Genomic DNA, 27599 nt, shown 5'->3' with positions numbered 1-27599 from the left:
TTACCACCCTCACTGCATCTGGACCTCATGCAGAAGAGAATGGAAAATCATAGGATCAGCAACAGGTGAAGTTTATTGAAGTTTTGATTCCAGTAAGAAGTGGATTCCTCTGACAGAGAAGAGGCATAGATTATAAGTTCTGTTTCCAATCTTCATTACATATTTTATTTAATGATACTTAGGTGGATATTGAAGAAAGAGTCCCCAGAGCAGAAACTCATTCTGCTCTAAATGAATTGTTATAGATGGAAAGCAAACCTCTGCAGTTCCCCTGTCCTGACAATGGCATGTTACTCTGCAAATTCCAGGCTCCTTCAGATGGTAATATCGTCTCTGTAAATCTTGTCTCCAAAATCAGCCTCTGCAAATGCCCAGTGAAGTGCAGAGGAACAGAAGAAACAGAGAGCTGTCAGAGTACTGATCACATCTTAGAGTACTGATCACAATGCAAATGGGCTTTATCCAAAAGCCACTGAGTTGAATCAAACTTGTCCCACTCATTATTCTTCTTGATTATTAAACCCCAGCAATTTAAGGCCCAGCAAAATGATACATATCTAAGATATTAATTCAGATACAACATTTGCATATGAATTTGAACATCCCCTTTTAGGACATGCTTTGATAGAGCACAATTATACAGCTTGGAAGAAATTAATTGTGCCACTTATAAAAGGCCAAAGAAGAGAATAAAACAAAACAAAACAAAAATTGATTACAAAAGGTCTAAATTGCAAATCTCTCAAAGTGTTCATCACTATTCTCTATCAGAGACTGCAACTGTCTGCCTTTGGCTGTGAAGAGCACCAAGTTCAATTTTCACACCTTTCAGATTTAAAATGCTATTTACAAGGAATAAATTCTCAAAACCCCAAATAATTTCACTGTAATTTCTGAATCAGCACAGTCCCATTAACCCAGCAGGAGGAATTGGGTGGCACAAACACAGAACTCATTTTCTCTGTCAAGTAATATAACGAAGTCAGGAGAAAACATCCTACCTCACATATAGCGTAGCTGAACCTATAGAATTTTTTGAGACCTGAGCAAATGAGCTAATAGTAATTTTATTGTAAACACAGTATTTTTAACATATGAAATGAAATACTTATAGGAAGAAATAATATGTTTACTAATACAGATTTTATATTTCAAATAAAAATATGGTTTTTTGGAAGTCAAGTCCACCTTCAGGTCTGAAACTAAAGCCTTTTCACTGATTACAGAGTGGCAGTTCTGAACAAATGCTCTTGCCTTGCACCACTTTCTATACATCAAAACTGGGAAAAAAGGTTTCCCCCTTTCTAAACTCTCATTATTTAAGGAAAAAAAACCAAACAAAGAATCAATCAATATTTTAGGATGAAGTATATAATGCATAAACAGTCAATAAACCATAAAGAAAATTATGTAGTACTTCAACATCTAGAAATAGAAGAACCCCAGCAGTTACAGGCTTGTGAACCTTCCCAGCACCTCTTACCTGCCATTTTCTGTTGTCTGCCCCACTCCCTCTCACTGAACTTTAGGAGCCCTTGGGTTTTCCTTCAGTAACATTTCTTCTTCCAAATGGTTCTCTACAACTTGCTTTATGTATCCCAGTAATGTTTCCTTCTTATCCTTTGAATCGACTGTGATATACTGTACATTAACATTAAGAAAGTTTTCCTGGATTTCAACAACTTTTTTCTCATTTTTTATTTACACTTCTATAACTGTCTGGTGTTTTTTCACCTTAGACAATACCTATTTCATGCCACAGGGGAAAGGCAGAGATATAGAAAAGAGAGAAGTTGCTTGGTGACTTTTAGAGCTATTTTACAAGTGCACAGAAATTAAACAAAGTTGCTTTTAAGGATAGAACTTTTCTTTCCAAGGTTCCCAAGCTTGTCCTCTTCTGATAGCATTTCAAGGTGTTAAGTCTGCATTTTCTCCCATGAGTTTTGCCAAACAATCTGATACAATTGCAAGATGATTGTGAAGTATTACAGGATCATGAGGAGGATAAACTGTTCATCGTGGATAAGCCAAAAAGTTTGAAAAACACTAAAGGGTAATATTTGTGTTGTTTTTCATGCCAAATCTGTGAAGACCACTGAGAATGATGCTGAGCTACTTCAAGTTTTTTAACACATTGGACTGGAAGCTTGAAAATGGAACTGGTGTTTATTTGTTCCTAGGTGTGAGGGTTCATTTTCACCAGATAGTTGCAACTTCTTTCAGTTACCTGTCTCTTTGGTATTCATTAATATTTATCCATTTAACCGATTTCTTTGATCCTTAAAGATTGCTGCCAGGAAAAGTAATCATCTGATTTCAGATTTTTGAAAAGCTGAATGACCTGTATTTTTTCCATCTTCCATACATCCTTTTCCTTGCCTGTGATGGATTCATCATCACATACAGTCTGCCCAAGTATTGTCTCTCCTTCAGGATCTTTCTTGACTTGGTGGTCTTTGTGACTATTATCCATCTTCACAATGGATTTTAGGCTATGGAAGCAATAGTCGCCAACCTGGCAAAGGAAAACTGGCTCAGTGCTGTCAGGGTTTAACACCACCAAGTTTTCTTCTGACAAAGGCTGCTTTCTAGGAATATCATTTTCCTTCTGTAAGACAAGCAAAGAAATCTTTGTGGGGTTTGAATGTTCTTGGAGACCTTCAGGCACCGTAAGATAGTCGCCAAATGTATCCAGGTGCAATTCAGGAGATGAGGTTGGTGCTTGGCCTGAAACTGGGATCGTGACACCCATTTTCCCCAGGGAAAACTCATAGCAGGAGTGGTCACTGGGAGACTGGGGCTCCTGTGAACCACAAGGTGATTCCTCAGCTGTGACAAGTGGAGGATGAATGGAGGTGCTGGCTGATGGCAGTAACTGGCTGTCTGTGGTGATGTACTCCAAGGGACACTGTTGAGGAGATGTGGTACAGCTGAGAGCCATTGGAGAGTTTTGCTTCTCTGTTCCCTTTTTGGTGCCTTCCCCACAAGCTTGTGAGGCCTGTGAGACTTCTTCCTTGTCATTGAGGTGCTGCATAATTTCCTTTTGATCTGGGAGCATGTACTTTGGAGGAGCTGTTCCTGGCTGTTCTTGCCTCTGTGAGGCCTGGGGAGAGTCTTCCCTTGGGAGAGTCACATACTGAAGGGAAATGGATTTCTTACTGAGTCCCACAGGGTCCATTTCCAGGGTCTGATGTATATCAGGGTGGGAGGACACCACTGGGCTGTACAAGTATGGACCATTGAAAGCAAAGCAAGGGGTTGCTGTGTGGGAAGCAATACTTGCATCAGCACTGTTTCTCCTTGAGATGGGAAAGGAATGACTAGCACTCATACTTGAGCAGGCAACTGGGCTGTGCTCTGACTCATTTAAAGCATGGTATGAGTTCTGTAGGTCCAGTGTAGCAGGGGAAACATCTGTCTTCCTAGTCTGCCCTTCAATGCACTCTGCCAAAGTCTTCACCTGCCTGAATGTGGGAAAGGTAAAAGTTGCTCGTGAGAGAGACTATTGTTTTAAACACAAAATATAAACCAATCTAGTTGAAACACACATAGCTACACACAGGCTTAGAAAAAAATTTCTTGCAAATGCAGTTACCTCTGTAGTAAAAAATTGAATCTCCTCCTCAAAAGCAACTTGTATAGGATTTTTAGTGACAGAACATTTGATTATATTCTGCCATGATGCAGGTCTGCCAGGTCGTAGAGACTAGCTACCGTATCAGTATCATGTGCTGCTCACTCACCTGTCCACAACTTGAAGGAAGCTGGCCTGCTCCATCTTCTCTGAAAGGTTGTATTTGTTGAAGTCCAGCTGGTTGCTTGTTGGCCAACTTCCCAAATGTCCTTTCTGAAAATGAAAAAGCAGACATGACCAAAGAGCAGCATCTCACTGGCAGTAGAATCAGGATTTGTAAATTCCTTGTGCATAAAGAAAACAAATAGGAAAGCCTATAGCACTTGGTTACAGGGGTACAACTTCACTTATACAACTCAAAGGTATGTTCTCTTGTCCAGATGATGGTTTCTTCAAACCCATATTGCCTTACCACTGACATAACTACAAGTACACAGTGAGCCAACTAGGAAAGATGCCCTCCTAAACTTGTTGTTTGTTAGTAGAGGACTTAAGGGACTTGATAGTAGGTGGTTGTCTTGGCCACAGTAATCATGAAATGATTGAGTTTAAAATTTTCGGAGTAATAGGAAAAAAGAAAAAGGAACAGTAGAGTTGCTACTCTGGACTTCAAGACAGCAAATTCAAGCTGTTCATGGAGCTACTTGGCAGTGTCCCCTAGGAACCTGCTTTTGAGAGTTGGTGAGTCCACAGGTGCCAGGCAGGTTTTAAGAACCCCCTTTTAAAAGCACAGCATCAGGAAATTTTAAAGTACTAAAAATTTTTCTACATTGATTTTAAATCACAGTTGTGCTGACAAGCACAGCACAAAGAGGTCTGCTAAATATAAGAGTACTGTTCTGTTGAGTAGGACCAGAATTTCTCCTAAAAACAAGTAATAGATAAATGAAGATGTTTGTTCATTGTGGGCTAGGAAACAAGAAGAGCTCTTAAGATTATTGGAAGTCCTGAAAAAGAAAGAGAAATAATGAATCCTTCATGGTACAGTTCCCTCTTACCCCCAGGTAGCTCTGGATCAGAAGACTCTTGCTGGGGTTCGGAATCTTTTCCTCCCACATTTTCTTCTTCCTGCATCCAGAACATAGTTTTCAAGATTTGCTTCTCAACATGGCTACTACCAGAAAAGGCTGCACCCCATACACTGTACTGCTCAGCACAGCGAGGCACAACCGAGGCACTGGCACAGCACCACCCAACTCTCTCCCTTGCACAGCCCTGCACTTGGCTGCCCACCAAAGCCCATCTCCACACAGACCTCTCTCCTGGGGGACAAGAAGTGCCTCAGACTTAATGCCACTCACAAGGACTGCTAAGTCTCCATGTTGCAATGCAAGCCTACCTGAGGAAATACTTATAGCTGCAATAAGCAACTATCAGCAAAATGATGATGAGAGCTGGGAGCATCACTGGGAGAACCACAGGTGACAGAACTGAAACAGAGAAAAGAGAAAAAGCTATCCACCTGCAGAGTGACTGTTTCCTGCAATAGGTTTTTCACTCTGCCACTATTCAGGGAATTTGATATGTAGAGGGACAGGATCATAGAGCCTTCAAACTGTTGGAATATCCTCCAAAGTAGGACAAGCCAAACATGACCTGAACAACACACTGACTGAAGGATTTCATTATTTCCTTTACTGATTCGCTTCTTAGCTTTTACTGACATCAGAATTAAACATTTTAAGCTTATAAAATGATGGTTATGAACCTCATTCCATCATGAACAACAGGCATGGCATCTTGAGTCTGTCTGAGTCTGCACAGTTCTGAGGAAATGAGGTCTCAGAGATTTCCTAAGAGCTCCCTCTGCTAACAGCCACAACAGCACGCTAATTTCTTCCTGAACAAGCAAATCACAATTTTCCCACAGTATAACCACTACAACCTTCCTCAGGAAAAATCATGCAAGATCATATTACTTGGAGTAAAAGATTGTATGATGGCAGACATTTTGCATCTAAGTCCATAAACAGCAAAAACATGTAAAGATTTTATCTCCAGCGGAATCTACTGTGTGTTTTACACGAACTTATAGTCACTCTGCAAATATAAAAAGCTGATGGCTTATGTTCTATCTTCTTAAAGTTTCAGACTCTTTAGTCACTGACAGCAGAATGGACTAGTGGAATCAGAAAGTGATAATGATAATCAGAAAGTGATAATGGTAATCTTTCAGGCAGGATGTCTTTGATTCATTGTCCACATGGAAAACTTCATGGTTAGTTGTACTCACCTTATGAAGGCAAGTGAAAAAGAAGCTTAAACGGTCATTCACTCCCTTCCCTAACATTGTTGATGTGCTGCAAGGATGCAGGCAGGGCAGCTGCCTTGGTAAGTGATTCCAACTAGGCCATGGGCACCTCACTCCAACCCCAGCTGAGAGAATGTGTTATAGTAAAGAGCCATTCCAGCCATTAACAGTCCACCAAAACCTGACAGAAGCAGCTGCATGAAAAGTACCATTCTCAGTCTTCCAGGTGAACTCCTCGCTCCATTCACTCCAAGGTCCCTCATATTCCAGAGGCCTATTCACCCTTGCACGCATTTTCCCCCTATATTCTGTAGATGCTGCCAGCATCTGCAGGGTGAAGATGAAGGGGGGTTCATCATTGCTGATATTTAACTCCTGGAGAGTCTGGGGAGAGGGAAGGAGCACAAATGACAGAGGTGAGAAGAACTGTCTTTCCATTTTGACCAGCAAAGAAATATCCATGACTCTTGGACTTTGTAAGCTACCTTTTCATATCGGTTGTTTTCCCAGTACTTGACTTGGTATCTCTGTGTTATGAAGCTGTAACTCATATTGTGTTTTATCCATCTTAGTTCATACTCTTGGTTCTCTGTTGCTGTTACTGACACATTTGCAGGCGGCAGCACCTGAACTGGAACACATTGAATGTCTCAGAGAACTTACCAACCTACTGGTCCACTGCTCTCTTTCCACATTGAGAATCTTTTCCAGGGCCTGAAAAAAAGGTTGTTTTGTGCAATGTAAAATGGGTTAGCTTTTTAACACTTCTTAATTCTCTGCATCTTCATTTTAAAGTCAAATACCACAGTAGACCACTAAATAAGGGAAAATCCTTAGCCATGAATACTAACAGCACTCCCTCTGTGCAGAAAAGCAGCAAAGCAATAGTTTTGTCTGTACTTGTCCACCACATTTCCAGAAATTTTCAGTTCTCTTGGAGCTACCTCCTGATATTTTCACTCACTGCAGGAGCTGCCCTAGTTTTAGAGTTTGAAAAGTCACCCAGATACCTTCAGATACATGTGGGCAGTGATGGCCTACCTAGTGCACCTCACTGGGCAAAGGTTTCCTACCTCATCCAGTGTTCCAGGGGCCATTGCACAAACTCATAAAAGCTCACTGGCTTCTTGAGAAATCACAGTGACACACTCCTACTCGCCACAAACACCTCTCACCACAGTCCCCTGTCACCTGCAACGCTCATGAATGTGAAACACAGAAAAGTTAGCAAGGTGGCAAATATTCACTGAGAAGCTCCAGGTCACAATTTGGATTTTGCACAACAGTTTCCATCACTGTCACCTTCCTCAGAGTAACAAGTTCCACTGAGGAACTCCACACCTACACCCCAGAGCTCTGACCTGATACAGTCCCTTTCTTCATCAGTGATTGTTTCTTCCATTTCCCACTCACTTTTCCTCATCACCACTGTCCTCAGCCCCACTTGCTCAGACAGGCAACTCTCCAAGAAACAAGAAGGAGAAGCAAGAAACAACACAGAAACTCACTGTTTTTGTAGGCTTCAATCAGTTTGTCCTCTGTCTTGGCCCGGACAGACACATGATATTGGCTCTGGCTGCTGGAATTGCTAACAGGAATCTCACAGCTCTGGACCACATATAGGGTGTGGGGCAAAGTCTTCTCATGCACAGGAGAGCACTCCTCTTCTCTGAGGGGAAGAAAGAGGATGGATGGAAATCAGGGGAATGGGACAGGCAGAAGCCCTATGGGAGAGGCACAGACACACTGCCATGGGCAGAGCACATACTCTGATGCTGGGGTGGCCCTGAAGAACAAGCCAAAGAGCATAGAGGTGGTGATCACTTTCTTCACTTCCCAGCTGCATGTCAGACGATCTCCACCACTGAAGAGGCAGCGAAGGTTCCTGGGCTGAAGGCCACCTTCAGAGAACACAAGTGCAAGGTTAGTGTCTGGAAAGTTCTAGGTTCTCAGTTTCCAGCCCTGCACGGTCCCACTCCATCCCATGCTACCTTCAGTGGTCTTCCACGACACCTCCGTGCTCCACTTGCTGTACTGCCCAGAGAAGCCGCTGGCCTGCCCCGGTCTTGCTCGCACACGGGCAACATAGCTGCTCCCTGGGACAAGGTCCTCATGGCTGAGACTGCAATGTGTGGTGTTGGAGAGCAAGAACGAGACAGCTTCCTGTTGTTGGGGGAGAGGAGGGAGAGGAAGAGATAGAGGAAATTAGGATGTTGGGGAACAGAGAGGTGGAGGGAACACAGGGAAAGAGTGAGAGGAGGAGCTGACTGCCAGTATGCATCTCCAACAGTCCCAAAAGTGTGATGGTCCCTGCACATGCTGCCATGCAGTGCTTCCTCGCTGCTGCACAAGAGGGGCTCCAGCATGTGCTGCAGCACAACTCAAAAAGGGCAAGGTATGGCCACTGTCAGGCACAAAGTCCCACCGCAACAAGTAGCAAACTCCTGCAGCTTGCAAAGTCCAGACTGTCTTCACCTCCTGCTACACATGTTCATAGCGCTGCTCAGCACAGAATTATGTGGGAATCTGGCCAAGATAGTCCCCTTAAAATCTAAATATCAGGCTGACAGGTACAGAACAGAAACATATGCAGATTTAGAGAAATGATAGGGCAAAGGATATGGACTCTTAAAAACTTTTAAAAAAGAAAAGAAAAACCCAAAACATATCTGTCTCAAAGGGGAAGCAACTTCTCAAATGTATTTTGCTGTTTTCCCCACATGAATCCACAGCCTTCTGTTGGAATGTGATTTAATTCAGTTTAAGAGGGATTCAACTCCTGCTCAAAGTCAAGTACAGTGGTTGGGGATTTCTTTGAGTGGAGAAGAGGTCTATGCATTCAGTTCAGGAAAAATGGTATTTCACTGGACAAGCCACTTGCCAACAAAAAGAGAGCCCTTTCCACCTGACCCAAAACAACACTTGTATCTCTTCACAGTCCTTGAGAATGGAAAGACCATTCATTCACACAACTTTTACCAAAGACTTTCAACTGCCCAAAATGGTGCAGCCCAAACCAGGACAGCTCAACTCCTCTGCTCTTACCTCCCAGGACTCCCACTCCCGCTTGTAAGTGACTTCATAGTCCAGTGCATTGCCCAACCCTTGGCTTCCATCAGCTGTTTTCCAGGTCAGCAAGAAGTCTCCTGATGTCATTGAGCTGACTGAGAGGTTTTGAGGTGAGAGGGGCTGAACTGGAAGGTGAAGGTACAATGCATGAGAGGAGATAATATGGAAATTACACAAAGAGGGGAAGAAAATATCTAGGTAAGCTTCCCCATTTCCAGAGTATCTTATCCCTGACAGACCAAGTATCTCCTGCTTGACTAGTTCCTGAGATGATACCAGATGCAGCTGCTCTCAGAAACTTTCCTTCTGCTCTGCCTGCCCAACCCTCTCAATGTGGAACTCTTTGGCAGTTTTCACAATGAAGGTGGAATTCAATTCCAGATGAACAGAAAATACATTCTCAAAAATCCTTAAAATTCATTGGGAAATGAGAATTCGGTATTTAAGCCTTACCATTTTGGAAAAGATCAACATCCAGTTCTGTTTGAAGCTCTTTTTTAGGTCTGAAGCCATAAATATCATCTACCCCTATTCCAAAATAGTCTGTAGTCTTGCGGCAGACCCAGTGCACATACACGTCTGGAGTTTCATGTAAGTAATTTTCTGTCTGGCGTTTGCAAAACATGTCCTTGTTCTCCCTGTTAACACAGAAAATGATCTGTAAAGATCTGATCTGAAGACCTGTGGTTAGTGCAAAATTAAACACCTGAAACTAATTTCATCCCGTCCTGCTCTTATAATTCATTAAGGCACTTATATCCTTTTCTCACTGGTCCTATTAGTCCTCGTTTGCAACAGTAAATATGAGAAACATTTTTAACACCAGAATTTTGCCTCCCCGTTTCAAAGTCATGCAGCAGAATGTTATAGTGCCAGTTTATTTTTGTTACTTTTTTAGCCTAGCTCTGTGTAATCTCATATTTTTAGGTGACAAATAGTATGATGAAAATGAATATCATGTAAATACACCTTTTACTCAGAGTTAAAGGCTGTAAAACTTCTGATGATCCTAAGCTTCTTGAAGACTTTCATTTTGCAGTACCAGAAAAACACTTAGAAAAAAGATTCTCAACCAAAATGTACTTCAGTGTCCTTAGCAGTTCTGTTCTGCCAAAGGATCTTAAGTATTCATTAAAGATTTCATCCACAACATTAATCATCCTTTCAGATGGCCCTTCTCCACGCCAAGGAGCATCATGAAAATTAGAAACATTTTTTTAAACTAGGCAGGAGAGGATAATCTTTGTGTGGTTGCAGTAGCCTTTGCTGCTGGAGAGATGCGTTGCTTCTTTATGTACCCTGTGGAATTTTGTTTGTGCTTATGGCTTCATGCCCAGTATATTATATTGTTCCAGCTAAGATGAGAAATCTTAAGTTGTGAGTATTTAAGGCCAAATACTCTCTTCCAGGATAGGATGGAGTCTTTTAGCCAACTATATGTCAGCAAGCATTATTCAGCACTACTGCTATTTTTATAAGTTGGATATTAGCAAGGAAACCAGGGATATTGCTGAAGTATGGATTGCACACTGCAGTATGTGTGTAGCCTTAAGCAAATGAGTCAGCCCTAGGGGTGTGAAGTCCTGAAGTTATCTACTCACCAGCATTACCTCACACTTTGGGGTTTAGTCAACTATTCTTAATCTATGAGCTGATCCCATTTAATTGTTGGCTATTTTGATTTCAAAATCAAAATGATTTTTCTGTGTGACTGCCCATGTTTAATACTTGCTTGTCTGATTAGTTCATCTCATTTATGTTCCATGATCCACACACTTCATCATGTAACAATGTTTCAGAGAATCCTTCAAAAGTCCAAGGAACTTTAAATCATCTTTTCCCAGAAGTATTTAACTTCAAGGTCCTAAACCTGCAAGTTCTTCCACTGTTTTCATCTGCTTATAGGTCTATTATTTTCCTCTTATTTGCAATAAAATCAAGAGTTCTTCCTCTTTCCTTTTCTTCCTGTATCCCCAGACTCTAAATAATTTTCTTCTCAACTATCCGTCTTTGCCTTCCTCTCTCCCTTAACTATTCCTCCATTTCTATCTGTCCTTATCCTCACCAAAGATCCAGTCTGATGATTAGGTTCCCTTTTGAAAAGGAAACATATGTAACAGAGAGATACTGTCATGAACACATCAGTATCTCTGGGAGGAAAACTGATGGCACAGATAGAGAACTTACCAGTTCTCTCTATCTCATAAATACACAGTCTACCCATCTTTCTCAAAAGTTATCAAAACCACACACTCAGTGATGCTCCTAAATGAGCAAAATGATGGGGGGAATGTCTCCTCCCTTTAGGGTTTACAAACAATACTCCCACTTATTCTGATACCTCCTTCTCCCCTAATGCTGATTTTTAGCAGCCTATATGCCCCACCTTATTTCATATCTATGATCCTACACCAAAATTATGGAAAATAATTGTAATGGTGATTAAAAAACTTCCACTGGCACAGCCTATTCATTCCTCTCTTCCTGAGGCCTCAGAGCAGTCACAAGTTTTGCTTAATTCAAAAAGAGAGATGGATGTGCTTTCTAAAAACTTGATTGCTTGTCCCCAGGATTCCAAGTTATGTCAAATTTCCCTTTGGACTTTTATCTACCTCAGCACATTTCAGGTACTTACATTTTAATATTATCCCTTTGGTAAAGAATCATACCAACAAGGTCATGAGCCTCTGAATGCTCCATCCATGTGCATGTCACCTGTGAATTGTAGTCATTGTAGCACTTTAAGCTTTTCATTGGGATACTCTCTGGGAAAGGAATTGAGGTAAAAAAAAATGCAATGATTAAAAATATAAATGGTGAGAGATAGGAGGTACAGAATGGTTAAGGCACTGATAACAGTATTCTCCTCTTGGCACCAGAAAAATCATAGACTCATAGAAATGTTTGGGTTGGAAGGGACCTTAAAGATCATGTCATTCCAACCCTCCTGCCATGGGCAGGGACACCTTCCACTGCACCACTTTACTCAGAGGCCAAGTCAATCTGGCCCTGAGCATCTCCAGGGATGGGGCAAGACTCCATGAAAATATGTGCAGTGTTGTGACCATTCTGCACATCTCCACAATACATAAGTGCCCTAACCAAGCTACAACTAGCAACAATTAAGAGAAATCTTTGTGCCTGTATGGCATACATCTCTAGACAAGGTATCACTTTTCAAACACTGAGTATTTCCAAGGATTAGTAGATACCATGGTCAGCAGACATATGGTGATCATTTCCTCCTTATGTGTTGCTTGTGAGCTTCTTTGCTACTAACTTCCCAGTAAAGCTTATAATGCTAGAAAGGTCTATTTAAAAGTGAGATACTCTGGGAATGGCCTTGTTATGACTCAGAAGAATGTCCAAATTAATTTGTTGAAACTAGATTTATGATCCAGAGATGGCCAGACCTCTCATCAAGGATATATTTTTTTTAAGTTCACAACTGTGAAGCTGAAAAATACAGACTGCCTCTGGCACATGCACTATGAAGCAAGCTGCTTTCTTATCCTTCCTTATTTTCTCTGATGGTTATATCCATGCTGCACTTCTGGGATATTGCACCTTCAGATGACAAAGATGTCAGTGTGCATACATAAGTGTGCTCTCTCAAATAATATTCTTGATGAGAGCTTATAATCACCTTGTTTGAGGGGCTTTTTACAGGCAAAACCCCATCAGAACAGAATGATGCTGTCTTAGCAGGCATTAGAGAGACCTTACTTTGATCTGCTGAAAACCAGTACAAAGTAAGTTCTACTGGATTCCTTGCGTAAACAGAAAATCGAGCATCCCACATAGAAAAGGGTGGTCTGAATGTGGGGCTAAGGCTCAGAACACCAAGAACTCAGTCTGACCTACACAGTAATACATTTTCCCTCAGAGACCTCCAAGGAAGATATCCTGTAATTGATACTGGGCCAGTCAGCACAACTCCTCCAGCTACTGCAGACATGAGGCATCTGCATTAGAAAAGGTACATGTCCACGGCGCATAACTCCTGACAACACCCTTTTTTCTGCTGTCTTTAGGATGGCTATAGGCCTAGCCTTGTGGCAGGTGTGGTGTACTACATATTCCCAGATCTGTTAAATCAAGTCAGAGGGCAGGGCAGGGCAGGGCAGGGCAGGGCAGGGCAGGGCAGGGCAGGGCAGGGCAGGGCAGGGCAGGGAAGGGAAGGGAAGGGAAGGGAAGGGAAGGGAAGGGAAGGGAAGGGAAGGGAAGGGAAGGGAAGGGAAGGGAAGGGAAGGGAAGGGAAGGGAAGGGAAGGGAAGGGAAGGGAAGGGAAGGGGAAATAAGCTCTTATTGTGTAAGAAAGGAAACACAAGCAATGGATATGGCAGATGGTCTCTTTGTCTGTCAGCTATTCCACAGGAAGAAAATCAGGTCATCTGGATTTTGCTCTTGGTAGTCCTCCACCACAGTCTTGTGTCTGGCCACATGTCTCTACTCCTGTGCACTACCATCTGAATTATGCAGCCCTTCATTTTCCTGTGTTTTCACTAACTATCAGGGTCTGTCCTCCTTTCCTTCACTCATTATCCAATCAGCTTGGATACAATTTATACAGTATTTCACCCTGTCCATACCACCAACATACAAATGATTTGGCTGCACATGTACCTGCTACATGCTGGTTTTGATCAGGATGTCTGTTCTCTTACAGCTTAGAAAACAGGAGAAGGAAGCAGAAAAACAAGCAGAAAATGAGGAAGTGCATTAGCTGTAAGGAGACATATAAAAAGAAAAGCAATATTGTAAGGATAAAAGAGAGTATAAATTTGTATCTCACCTCGAATGGCTTGAACACTGAAGACCAAATACAGATCCAGCAGCAGTTTGAAAATCTCTTTCATGTTCATATTTTCCTTGGCACAAAGGCTTGATCCTAACCCAGAATTTCAGAATTTTCATTGCCCACTGGCTACTCTCTTGTCCTGCTTACTGTGGAGCTGTTTGGTTTTGTTTCACATAAAGAGAAGTAAAACTGAAAAAGGGAACTTCTTTAAGATCATGATCAAGTGACATTCAGGAAGAACTTCTACCAAGCATTTCTTGTAGGACAAAATCCACGTCTTTTCATTGTGTGTTGTTGCAATACAAGCAAAGAATGAAGTAAACATACATTTCCAAGGGAGTGCAGGGATTCAGTCAGCTGAGTAGCAACAAAGAAAAATGCCAGTTTTTATGGGAACACGTCCTTAAAATTCATTTCATCTGCTCTTTATGCTTAAAGCCTTCCTAATGAACCACAACAGTTGTTAATTTCCTTAAAAATATTATCTGAACCACACAGTTCCTAGGAGCTGTAATCCAACCAGCAATCCTGGTAGGATTTCCATATTCATTCACTTTGAGGTGCCCCCTTTTCTAGGTGCCCCCCAAACATGTTGCAAATTGTAGACGTAGTACCAAAAAAATTTTTTTTTTTTTTCCCCTGGTGATTGTAGTGAGTGAAAGTAGATTGGGCAGTTCCAGGACAATGGACCACACTGTTCAATACTTGAATTTAAGTCCTTTTGACCATCTCTCATTGCTTTTTCAAAATCATAATACAAACACCTGCTTAAGCACATTATAGATCTGAGACTTTTTCTACTACAGGGGAGCATGGAAAAACTCCTCTTAAATTCCTATTGACTTATAGATTCCCAAATGCCAATTCCTTGGACTGCAAACAGCTGGCTGAGCCCTTGAATAATCATTGCAGCTAAGGAATCCCTCAGTAACTCACAAGTCCTTGTATGAGAGCAGACTCTGCTGTTATGCTTCCACCAGAAAGGAAGACATTCCCTTACCTGGATCCAGGGGTGTCTGTGAGGCAGATGATTCAACCTGATGGGTGACTCCCCCTGTCCAGCCTCCCCCCAGCACCAGAATCCTCTGATGCAGAAATCAGCAAACCCACACTTGCCTAGAACTGGATACAGAAGTATTAACCAACCACAGGATTTTCTTGGCAAGTAAGTCTTCAAAATAACTGCTACATCTTTTGTGAACCTCAAATGCCACGTTCAGAGAAGCTGACACTCCCCTTACAAGGAAAGTCTGCAGAACTGCACAAAATAGGAAGTCTGTACTTCCTATTTTAGCCCCCAAAGCACGCACTTAGATGGGACTGTTAGATGGACGGGGAAGGGAGGGAAAGGAAATTTGTCATTGCCAATCTGTGTGTTAACAATTACCAGAATATGAGACCTACATATTTTTAAAAAGAGAAAGGACTGACTGCAGAAGAAGTAAGAAAGATGAAGAAAGAATTTTCTTCAGTGCTGTTTCTTGCTTTACTCTAGGCTAGACAATCTTCATGGCAGGGATCCCTCTGGACTTACATTTGACCATCTATATTGGGGGAGAGTGAACTACCTTTATCTCTGTAACTCTTTATTTTGAGTAATATTTCTAGGTTCTACCCATTTCAACAACAATTAAGAATAAATTATAAGTACTATAATACATAGAGGAAACAAAAGAAAACTGGTGAGAGTAGTTGATCTGAAGTTATCCTACATCCAAGGCAGCCTGGTCTTTTAATCCAGCCATGAAACTTAGCTCAGTAAAAAAAAAATTTAAAAATCCAGCCTTCAAAAATAAACCTGAGAAAGGTTAGGCAGCCATAACAGAGACACATGCTCAGGCTTCTGTTCTCAGGGATAAACAATGGGGGCTCAGATGAGTCCCTAGATACAGAATAGAACTGCCAGAGACTGTCTGTCCTGCACTGCTACTCCTCTCAATCCCTGTGATACTGACCAAAACCACAGTTAGCAGTTATTCTCTCATCAGAACTGTATCAATAAACAATAAAAACCAACTAACAAACAAGCAAAACCAACCAAACAAACAAAAAAGTATCATGTGAATAAGGGAAACATGCAAAGCAAGACAAAGAATATGGAGAATAACTGGGGAAACTGTGTGTCAGAAGGTGTCCATATAAAACCTGCAAACAGTTAGGGGAATATGTAACTTGGCTGGATGGGAAGAATTTATTTTGCATTGCAGTTTAAAGGCAGAGGGGGATCATCCTCTCCTGATTTTCAAAGGCCAGTGTGTTTATGTTCTTCCAGAACCCTTATAAAAGAGGACAGTTGCTTCCCAGCAGACATTTTCCCTCCCTTTCCTTTCTCATTGAAAATGTTTCTCCATTTTGAGAGAGATATGCTGAGTTGCTATTACACCACAGGATCTAGCTGTCAGTGAAAATCTCAGTGCCACTTGCTCTGTTGAACTCCAGGAACAAGTAACAAGGAATCCTGCACACCAGAAGCTTTGCAGGCCATATATGCTTTTAGGTTTCAAACTTACAATGCTTTTTCTTATGTATCACAACATGTCATATCACTGACACAATCACTGTATTACTTCATCTCCTTTTTAATCTGCATTGCTACAATGCCTCTGAAGCAGGAAGTTACATTTTGTAATATTTTAGTAAAATAATGTCAACAAGTTCCCCCCGACAAAAAAAAAAAACACTTTAAAATAAAAACTGACAAACTAATATTTAACTTTATTTGTTGAATAATCTGATACAGTAATTTCTTGTTAGTTCTACTTTGAAATGCAGTGTCAGAAAGCAGAAGTTGCAGAAGAAATTGCTGTTTGAGTAGACATTCTACACATTTTCCCAGAAAATGAAAACAAGTAGATTGTACAATTATGTAAAGGTCTATAAGGAACACTGCAGGTGTACACAGGTCTGATTAACAGAATTCAATACACTGGTCCATAGAAAAGAAGAAAGCTAAGATGGGCTGCAATTTCTTCACTGAAATCCAAAAAAGTTTTTCTTGATGCTCCTAGGACAAACTCTGAACACACAGTCAGACTCCAACAGGAGAGAAATAATTACACACTGGTACACAAACCTTCAGATCAGCAAATGAAGAGAAATTTATGGGAGTCTAGGAAAAAAAAGAAAAGCTTATAAAGTCATTCCGGATAAATAATTAGCCTTAGGAGTGAGAACAGAGACCAGAGCAGGTCTGGGGGCTTAGGAGACCTCTACTGCAGGCTGACACTAACTTGCTTTGTTAACATGGCCCATGGTTTTATTTCTCTATTCCTCACCTTCTCTGTTCCCTATGTAGATGTCTCTATTGCAGATGAATGCTAAAAAGCTGAAGAAGTTAACAAGTACAGATTTTACACTGAAAGGTAATATATTACTAAAAATGACTCATTTCAAGGACACTTCAAAGACATGTTGAAGGAAATTGCCTGTGGAGAGGGGTATCTATATAGCACTTACATTGCTCCTACTGTTTGAGTAGCACCTGTTCCTGGACCAGTGTTGTAGACACCCAAGTCATCTTTGTGAGTGATGTGCAACTTCCAAGGGAAAAAGTGCTTCTCAGAGGGACTTCTTCTGCTCTGAGACACCATGAGCTCAACATCCTGATCAGAGAGCAAGCGGATCAGATCACCACCAGGGTCCCGGTAATTCAAAACAATGTCATCTTGGTTAAACTCCTGCCTGGGAGAAAAGAAATGGATTGATCCCAAGAAATCAAGGAATTCCTGGGAGGTGCTACATGATGAACAATATACTGACAATCTAATAATTTTGATAAAAGCCACACAAAGCCTTGGGTGTCTTGGCTTTCTTGATACAGCTAGTACTAGAAATCATATAGCCACATTCATGCTGTGTTGTGTTTAAGCTAAGAAATCTATCAGATCCAAGAACTATTTCCAGTAACAGCACATAAATGGCACAATTAATCTGTGTGTTTGATGGAATTACCATGTAAAAGACCTGACTGTTGTTACTACCCACTTTTGCCTACTTATTTTTGGTTTTTCTGAGGAGTGCAATAATATTAGAACAGGTGTTCTATTACCAATATTTACTGTTCTAAATTGTTGCTGTTCAGCACCAGAGTAATTTAGTTTAACACTAGTTTAACAAGTGTTAGAAGGCCATGTCCTACATCCTGAAGAAATGTACTAGACAAAAGATGCTTTTATGGGGGTATGGCTCTTATCTTAGTACAAGAAATGGAAAATTTCTACCCATCACAATTGAGTCAGAAGTGTGTGTCATTCCTTACTCATGACAATCCCAAGAAGGACTAGTGTCTGCACAGATGGCCCTGGGTCAAGTCAAAATGCAGCTTCTTCAAAACACTTGAAAAGTATTTCATACACAGAATATGGTGATGACCAAGTAGAATGTGGAAAATCTCGAACCGGAATGAACTTGACAAATGTTTAAGTATCAAATATACAACCAAGTGATTGCATTGTACCTCATCAATTCCATTAGATCTTTGAAAGATGGAATGCTGCTTAGATCCTCTTCCACTGAGATATCCCTGTATTTAGAATACATCTAATCATTACGTATCATGACAAGAGAGAATTGTTGGTGTTTCTTCAGCAGTAAACTGGAAGACTATTTTGTTACTACCTGATAATGCTCATGGTCTCATCATAGTAATAACAGCGAACTTTATTAACTGTGTCTTCCTGCTGTGGTAAATCTTTTATGATCTTCACAAAAGCACATGGGAAAATCCCAGTGGCACCATCAGCAGTTCCCTGGAATGATAGGAAATATTAGAATCAAGAAAACCATGCCATTTTGGCCACATGCAATAGGTTCTGGAATTCAATTAATTTACATAGAAATAATAATAAGAATTTTTCCACTGTAATCAAGAAAAGAAATTCTATGGAAGTGACCTGACGGCATCCCTACAAAAATATTATACAATTGCATAGTCAAATACCAGGCAGAGTGAAACAGTGTGGAAAAAATGAAAGTCAGATGGTTAACAAGGAAGGCTGTGGTGTTTGAGCAAGCAGAGATATCATAACAGCAAACACACAGTATGTTCCCCTCATCCTTTTTTCAGAACACTGCTGCATTACCCAAGTTCTCTCTAATCAGGCTGACGTGTGTTGTGGTATGAAGCATGAAGCATACATCAACTCACCCTGAGGCAAGAAAACAATTAATGACTGAAATGGAGTTTCCATCTCCTTTCTGTGTCCTTTCTGTGTTCTAATCACTTCCAAAGAATTTAAAAACATTCCAGCAGAAGCAAATGCAAATGGAAACTGAAGTCTGGAGAGCAGAAATTTTGTAAGCTAAAAACCATGAAGGAACCAAACAACTACTAATTTGGAATCAAGGATTTATTCTTGACAGTAAGACCTGATTATGACAGTTTCTCCTTGAAAGGAAGTGGCAGGTCACAAGGACCAGGAGAGCCCTTTCTACTCATATATTTCAAGGTATGCTAATAATTTAGTACTGCTATTGCATTCTTACCTCCAACCAGTCTTTGTTTACTTTGCTGAGTAGATAGATCAAATCTCCCTTCTTGAAGCTGAGTTCCAGTTTATTGGTTCCAGGAAAATCAAACAGTGCCTGTGGAAAGTAATAACCTCAAAACTATTGATTCACAGAATTACAAAAGCAAATCTTTCTGTTGTGTTCTTGAGGAGAAAGCATAAAGCAGCAAGACAGTGTGCACTTTGTCATCATATATGTATTTCTGGGATAAGGTCACATATATTTGACCATAGTCTGCAGTTCTCACACTCTCTTCTCCTCAGCACACACAAAACTGCTTTGAAGAAGCAGTGAAAGCACTAGGATAAACAGGGCCCTGAGAGAGCTACATCCAAGGATTCTAAAAGTGGCAAAACACTGAGCACCAGAGAAATGAATATACGTAAGTTGAAAGCACTTAAGAGCAAGTAAGACAACAGACCTGAAGCCAACTGACAGCTTGAAATCCTGAGAATTAAAAAAATATATTATTTCTCATTGCAGCTTTACAGCTTTTAGATTTGCTGCAAAATATTGCAAAGAGTCTTAAAAAAATTTGCAGAAATGTTGTGTCTTAATTTAAGGGTGTCACAATAGGACACGAAATAAAGATGCTTGACTCCAGTCAGCAGGCAGTAGAAATCAGAAGGTTTTATTTACAATTCATTTAGCCCTTTTATAACATGCTGCACTAAGAAGGCACGTTATTGGTCCATAGGACTGACACCTCTCCCATTGGCTAAGTAACAGAAATAGCAAACAACTGTTGTTATGGGAAAGCAATATTGTTTACACAAGCTTGTTTTGGGAAAAAGAAAACTGTTGAAAAGTTTCCCTTGGGAAGAGCTAGCAATTCTCAGGCTCAGAAAATATTGGGTCCACATAAGGGTAAGTAACTGTTGCTTTCACATCTAGTTTTCAGGTCTGTATGCTGAACTGGGAGATTTGGGAAAGCCTGGGAAGTTGGCATACTGTTAAAATGAAATTGAGATGCCCTCTTCACGAAAGGGAAAAAAAAAAAAAAAAAAAGGAGGCAAATACATGCTACCACCCCAACAAAAAGTTGGATCATTATAGTGTCTGAGTTATCAAAAATGCACATCTCCCCCATTGTCCTTAGAAAACATGGTAGCCATTTAAATGGTCTTAGAGGAGCAAAATGATAAGGTGTTCTTTATTCTGTGTTACAGTGGTTCTTTTGGTCTTGTTAATGCCAAGAATTCTCTTAATGAAAGAAAACCAAACAAAACAATGGCTACTGTTGTGCTAGTGGTTCTTATGTCTACTTAATAGCTCTTTCAAAAGCCTTTTTTCACCTATTGAAAAGTTCTGGTAGGTATATTCAATATTAATAAATTAATAGATAAAACCCAAGAGATATGACTGTTCCAAGACCTGTAGTTCTCTGCATAAAGAACAAAACTAACAAACCTCAAAGCAGATGCGTGGGGTTTTTAATCTTATATGACAAAGTCACATGTTTCAGGAAGCAAGATCCTGTTCAGACAAATACTGGTTACAAAGCAGTCTCATGTGCTTAATACTGAGAAAATATACCACAAAAGACAAGCCTATGGGCATTTTTCAGTAGAACATTTATGTTACAGAAAATACTAAGATGCCTCACCTGCAAAACTTAAACATATGCTGAAGTCAATGAAGCTGAAGCTTATGCCTGCTTTAGATTTAACTTTTGGGTAGCACTATGCAAATGTGGACCATTTGGCAGAAAGCTGTACATGTCTCAGTTTTGAACCTCCTGTCATTTTGATTTCACCATGGACCTTCTTATTACTCAAATGATGAGGAACTGAACACCTCTTTCCATCCTTTCATTCCCTGTTGTTAAAATCAATTGTTTTTCTCTGTTGATTTCACTTTCTTCCCCCAAGCTCTAATTGAAAAAGGCAACTTGATGGATGAGGTACCAAAGTAAAACAGGATTTAATCTCCTGTCCCATGACAGGTTGTGCAGAGTACTCACCTCAGCCCGCGGAGCTGCAGTGCGGTCTAAAACAGGCACTTGATCTGAAACACTCTTACTGCAAAGAAATGAGACAACAAACATCCTTCTAAGACATTAAAAATGCTACACAGTCGGTAGTGCAGTGTCTGTGGTTTTACAATTTAAAGGGCATGTAAGCCATAGATCACTGGAGAAACTGCATGAGAATCTGTGTGCAGCACTGAAGTAAATAAATATGGATGCAACAACACTGCCCTTGTTCTCTCAGTTTCAGTGCAGAGCAGCAGCAATCTCATGGTGTCTTCTGTTGAGAACAGATGGGATTTCCAATACATTCAGTATTCTGGACCTCTCTTCCACAGCACTGCTCAGTCCCCCTATTCTGCCTTCTGGGCATCATTGTTTCTAGCATTTATGGCATTTAGTTGAAACTCTGCCATCATACACATATGCAGTTTTTGCACTGTTTGAGGTAGGTGAAAAGGAAGCAAGTCCATCTTTGGAATGCTGAAAGGAGAATTAATTTATCTGACGGGTAATGAAGTATGATGTCAACTTAGCAGTTCTCCAAAGGGGTGTCAATGCTGCTATGTAGGACAGGCCCCTGCTTAGACAAAGGACAGGAACAAATTAAGTATTCAGTTTCACTTAGTGTCTGAACAGAACTCACTGAATTCAGTGCCAAAACTCACATTGACTTCAGTGGTGTAAACCTATGTCCTTAAGCTTGGCCTGTATATTCTGCACATTATAACAGAGATTACCATTAAAGAAATACAGGCAAATAGAGATGGACAATATTTTTTAAAAGCAAGGTATACTCTCATTTTGGAATTTTCCTTTAATGCAAGTACTACGTCCATTTTAAAAATCTGAGATTACTGAAAGCAAGAAATACTCTGTGTTCACTCCACCACAAAGACCCTCATATTAGGGATTCATGGATTCACTTGGAAAACACAGTGGTGATCCTCATCCCTCTCTTCCCGCAAAACTGGACAGCATCTCTTACATCAAGCAATGCTGGAAACCACATATCAATCACTTACATTCGGCGTGTCCGTGGGCGAAGTCGTCGCAATCTGTGAGGCACCTGCTCACCATCAAAGGTTGAGTGGTAGAAGAACAGCCGTACGTCCTCATCCATCAACACCCAAGCAGGGAGGCAGAGGAGATTCTGTGCCAAGAGCAAGCAGGAAGCAGAGTGTAACAGTGGGAGAGACCAGTTCTCTATTTATTTACATGTAACAAATATGCCTCTCTGACCTACAGGATCATGAAGGATATTTATTACTGCCAGAAATCTCCCTCCTCTCCCTTCTCACTCAGCAGGACACAACTGAATAGCTGACAGTCTCTCCTCTTTACTCCTGGAGGTGGCCAATGCATTGCTTCACTCTTTTTTGTACCTCATTTACTGCAGAAGTAAATTGGTTTTTGTGTTTCTCTTCAGAACATGAATGACTGTGGAAAGAAGGAAATCTTAAGTAGTGGAAGTCTTGGCCAGTGGTTCAGACTTTTACTGATTTGAAGTTCAGTTCTTCAGTTAACCTGCACACAAAGAATATCTCTCCTTGATGTATGCTGCATCTTCACTGTAATTCAGGTTTTCTCAGAAGCCCACCTGTCCTGATTCTAGTTCTAAGAGAGTCAAGTTTCTTCTCAGTAGCTGGTACAGTGCTGTGTGTTGGATTTAGCATGAGAATAATGTTCATAACACAGATGTTTTAGTTGTTTCTAACTGGTGGCTTACTTAGTCTAAGCCAAGGGTTTTTCTGTTTCCAAGTCCTGCCAGTGAGGAGCTGCACAAGAAGTTAGGAGGGAGCCTGGCCAGGACAGCTGGTCCAAAGTAGCCAAAGGGATATTCCATGCCACAGGACATCAAGCCCAGTATGTAACTGGAGGGAGTTGCCCAGGAGCCACTGATCACTGCTCAGTGGACTGGCAGTTGGTCAGCACGTGGTGAGCAACTGTACTGTGGATCATTTTTTTGTTTTCTTTAGTTTTATTTCTCTCTTTTTGGTTACCTTCCTTCTAATTACAATTATTTATTAGTATTATATTTTACTTTATTTCAATTATTAAACTGTTCTTATCTCAACCCATGGGTTTTACCATTTCCTGATTGTCCTCTCCATTCCATTAGGGGAGGAGGGAGTGAGCAAGAGGCTGCATGGTACTTAGATGGTGGGTGGGGTTAAAGCACAACCCATACATCATTCTCCTAATCCCTTGGATGCACACACCAACCCTGTATTCATGCAACACCTGGAGATTCACCGTTTCCTCATACATCTTGGGAGGTTTTGGTAAGGATATCTATCTATATATGAAGACAGAGAGTGAGCCTCTGTGAACTGCATACTCCAGCAGATACTACAGTCTGAACAATGTGGGGAAGAGGACTTCAGGTTGTACCACAGTGTGGGCACTGTGTCTTCAGGAAAGCAGTACAGAGAGAAGCAGAAACTTAGAACTGTCTGTCTTAGTTGATTTCCATGACAATGTATCTGCAGTGATCAGTGCATTCTTTACTTTAAAATTAAGTTTTACCTTCATGTAGACATTTAGGATAGGAATCCTGTTCTCAGCAATTTCCTTTTTGGCACCGACAAAAACTTTTCCTGGAAAATGTAAAACCTGTGACAGTTATTGAAGGAAAAAAAAAAGAGGCTGCCAGACAAATGAAGCAATCAGAAGGAAGTAGAAGCTCAAAAAAATTTACATATTTTCTAGAGGATTTTAGATTTCTAAATGAAATTTCCACAAGTGAAGGGACTGTCAATGGAACACGACTTCTCTGGCATCCATAGACAGGAATGAGCTTCTTGTCACAACTACTTCTCTCACTGCATTCCTCTTTAGAACAGCCTGGAGCTGAGAAAGCTGATAATTATGCAGAGGTTTGGTACTCACAGCTTACCTGGCAGTACAGGCAGTGTACAGGTAAATGGGCTGTTATTGCTCTCTGGCCCATATCTCTCCTCTAGTTTGGTGTGCAGGGCATAGAACTCACGATAGCGCCGGAAAATGAGGTATCTGCCACCACCTTTAAGCTTTACTTCAATGACAAACATCTGAAACAGAGAAGAGGGATTCAGGCTGATGTTCATACTTATAAATACTCACCAAATTAATGTGAGGAATAAAATAGGAACATAACATCAGTGCTCCATTAGTGGGAATATTCTCTGAGGAGCAAAGAGGAAAGCAAGCCTTCAGTTAGGCATCTGCTACTAACAGGAACTAGGAAATAGCAAGGTAGCACCAGTGTGGTATTTTTGTGGGTCCAGCTTGCATATGAAGCATGTCCCTGTGGCTGCTTTATATTATATAATCTTAAAAGGAAACATGAAATTACTAGATTCAACTTTACGCTTGCACACTTTCCCTCAGTGACAAACAAAATACATTAGGGAGACAAATACAAATATTTTACAACAAGAATGCCTTGGGCATCTAAATCTAGAGACAGACAGACATCTAAATGAATTGATTTTCAGAATTGAAGGCATTCATACTTCTTTTTGACTTTAATGTACACAACTGCAAAAATTGTGGTCTGACCTCCTTCAACCACTCTGCTATTTATCTCTTGACAAAATTGCTTTGCTCTAAAGGAACCCAAAATTTCCATGCACTGACCTCTGAGTCACATTGCAGCCAGATCCTTCAGCAAACATAAAGACAGAACAACCGAATGTCACTCTATTCCAGAGTAAAGCCTGAATTCTGCAGTGGAAAGGTTTTCATGAGCAATGTCTCCAGCAGCAGTCAGACTGAGCTGGTCATATTCAAACTTTCAGAAAATCTTAGTGCCTTTCCCTACTATTCTCTTCCTGTGTGCTCTTTTGTGTCTTAATATGCTATCTCCTGTGAAGATGGGAGCATCCTAACTTGCCAGTACCACAGAATAATGAAGCAAGACTCTTCCTTTCTACCCTCCGAATTACTTTCCCACTATCTTCACCAATGGCACACCAACAGTACTCCAACAGGAAACAAATCAGATATTAGAAAAGAATAACTATGTTGGACGATATGTCCCACATTTCATTCAGAAAATAAAATTTTAGACTGAATTTGGAAAGCTATACTCCATTCCAGAAAAATAAAGCACTGAGAAGTCTTCCACATGGAACTACTCATGCCAAAAAGCAACTACACCAGAGTGACTGCATTTTGCTTCCCACAACCAAACCAGTCACAGGTAAAACAATATAGAGGCAAGATGAATCTCCCTTCTTACACAGTAATTAGTAAAGCCTTTCTTCTCTTCAATATCTGCAATATTAGCTGAAACAGGTACATCATCTGGAAGCTGGTCAAAATCACTGTGAAGCAAGAACAGAAGTTTTAGGTTACTCATATTGATAATAGCCTTTGAGGTATCTTATGCCACACAGAGCAAAGATACTCAATATCACATTTTCTAGTATCAAAACCAAGATGTTAGAAACTCATGGTGTCATTCTCTTCCTCTGGAGGTCTGGTCTTGAGATGCCAAGTTTCAATAAGTTCAGCACAAGTCAGTGACCATTGTGAAGATCCATCATGCCTGAAAAATACCCCTCATTCCTAGGCTTGCCTGAGGAACAGGACTACAAAACAAACACTTGAACTGCTAAGCTTTTCCTGAGAAATGTGATCAGCTGTGGATACATTCTTAATCCTTCCTTAATCTAGGAGATTTACAATAAGAACTGTGCATCTGTAGATCTTATTCTAAGGAGATCATTATATATCATGATTTATGCTGCTATTATTACTGCATTACTGTAGGGAAAAGGAAACAATTCTGAGAAGAGCTTGTCATGTGAGGTGCTGTAGAAACTGACAGCACAAAGCTAAATTCTAAAAACTTTATACTCTGTGTAAGATGTGTAAAATGTGCCGCATACATATAAGAAACAACAAGGATAAGGACAAACAGAAAAAGAACAAAGAAACAAAAGCATAGAATTGTTCTATATCAAAATTAGTGGTGCCTACACCAGCTGTCAACATGTTGTCAAGTTTTCTTGTAAACATCACAATAAAGCAAACTCTTAAAGAGGCTTGGAAAAAAAAGGGTAGGCTATCAAATATTTGGAGAGAGACCTCCCAGCCACAGCAGGTAAGATGTATCACAGAATCACAGAACATTTGGAGTTGGAAGGGACCCACAAAAATCACCCAGTCCAACTCTTAAATGAAAGGCCTGCACAGGGATCAAACCTACAACCTTGGCACTTATCTTCCAGTCACAGCAGATAACCTGAAGCAAGCACAAAGATACTTGTTTGAAAATGTCAAAAATGTGTGAAGGAACACATGGTAGTAGGCAAGGTTAGAATAAACTTTGCAGGTCCTAGAAAAAATTGGATTTGAAGTGAGAAGGAAGAATCCCTTGCAGGAGCACCTAACAAGCAGCCATATGACCACATAGTCATGTTACAGGTCTATACTGACCACACAACAGAAAAACATGGATTGGCAGGTGTTTTTCCTCTATGATCTTCTCCTTGGTGCAACAGCTTTGACAAGCAGCACACAAATTCACCTTTGCTTCAATCTTAGAGGGGTATTTATATTAACACATGAGTAAAAAGGATCTAGAATGAGGAAAAAACAATAACAAATGAGATAAAGAGAGATTTTAAACAGATCATCTAAGGAATGCCAAGCTGACAAAATGTTAAATGATAATACAAAACAAAAGTGATAGTTGTCTCAGTTTATTCTGCTAGGAGGATATCCCAAGCAGGGGCTTCCACAAGGCGTAGCCCATTTGAAATGATGAAGTAATGATGCAACATCTTGCAATAGTTTGCTGTACAAGGAAAACGACATGAATCAGCACCACCCACAATACTGTAAATACTACCCCTTACTGTGAAGAGGGATGTGGTTATGGAGACCAAGAGATATAATTAGTCATATCACAAACACTCATATCATAAACTCCAGTAAAAGGGAAACTGTTTTGCAGCTATAAAGAGGACAATGACCCACTATGTCCTAGGTGGTGAATATTCCCCACAAAAAGAAGAAAGTCCACTACAGCACAAGAAATGGTCTGCTCAACCTGCAGCCTAATAGTGGGGAAGTTATGATAACAAGAAGCCTTTTAGAATCACCAAAGATGCTTGCATCCAAATTAACCAAACAGATCACAAGAGTTACATGAGACTTCTGGGGAGGCAGGAGCAGAGAGAGACACATTACCTCTTTTCTCGCAGCTGTCGGGGAAGAGACATGGTTCTTCTTAAATCCAGATACCTCAGATCTATTTCTCTACTTCTTGGACAGTTCCTGGTTTAATAGGATGAGCACAAAGTCAAAGTAATTCTCCCTGCATGAAACAAGACTCTCTGCAAGGCCTCAGAGATCTTTTTTTAATGTCTCAGTG

The 27599-nt window shown here is 40.6% G+C and overlaps 1 protein-coding gene across 4 annotated transcripts; it reads right to left on the bottom strand.

Moving 5' to 3' along the window:
• Positions 1-62: 62 nt before the first annotated feature.
• On the bottom strand, positions 63-27599 carry NCF4 (neutrophil cytosolic factor 4). 4 transcript variants are annotated; one of them, XM_066184042.1, is made up of 14 exons: positions 14756-14901; positions 13750-13944; positions 11590-11719; positions 9408-9592; positions 8931-9079; positions 7877-8048; positions 7654-7786; positions 7394-7554; positions 6371-6516; positions 6095-6269; positions 4974-5064; positions 4633-4702; positions 3744-3847; positions 63-3464 (listed from the first exon to the last, which is right to left on the bottom strand). In XM_066184042.1, the coding sequence occupies exons 2-14, from the start codon at positions 13817-13819 to the stop codon at positions 2261-2263; spliced, it is 2790 nt and encodes a 929-aa protein (XP_066040139.1). In that variant the 5' UTR covers positions 13820-13944; positions 14756-14901; the 3' UTR covers positions 63-2260. The 4 variants fall into 4 exon arrangements, with proteins under 4 accessions (XP_066040139.1, XP_066040141.1, XP_066040140.1 ...); XM_066184044.1 differs by lacking the exons at positions 63-3464; positions 3744-3847; positions 4633-4702; ... (8 more) ...; positions 11590-11719; positions 14756-14901 and adding exons at positions 17212-17436; positions 18212-18277; positions 18373-18503; ... (5 more) ...; positions 25458-25542; positions 27416-27599 and having other exon boundaries at positions 13832-13944; XM_066184043.1 differs by lacking the exons at positions 63-3464; positions 3744-3847; positions 4633-4702; ... (9 more) ...; positions 13750-13944; positions 14756-14901 and adding exons at positions 16425-17080; positions 17212-17436; positions 18212-18277; ... (6 more) ...; positions 25458-25542; positions 27416-27599.

Source organism: Chamaea fasciata, unplaced genomic scaffold, assembly GCF_029207755.1.
Source record: "Chamaea fasciata isolate MVZ Bird 193981 ecotype frontalis unplaced genomic scaffold, bChaFas1.0.hap1 SCAF_5, whole genome shotgun sequence".
Lineage (NCBI taxonomy): Eukaryota > Metazoa > Chordata > Aves > Passeriformes > Sylviidae > Chamaea > Chamaea fasciata.
Note: the sequence above shows the minus strand (reverse complement) of the source record. Positions and strands in the feature narration are given on the sequence as shown.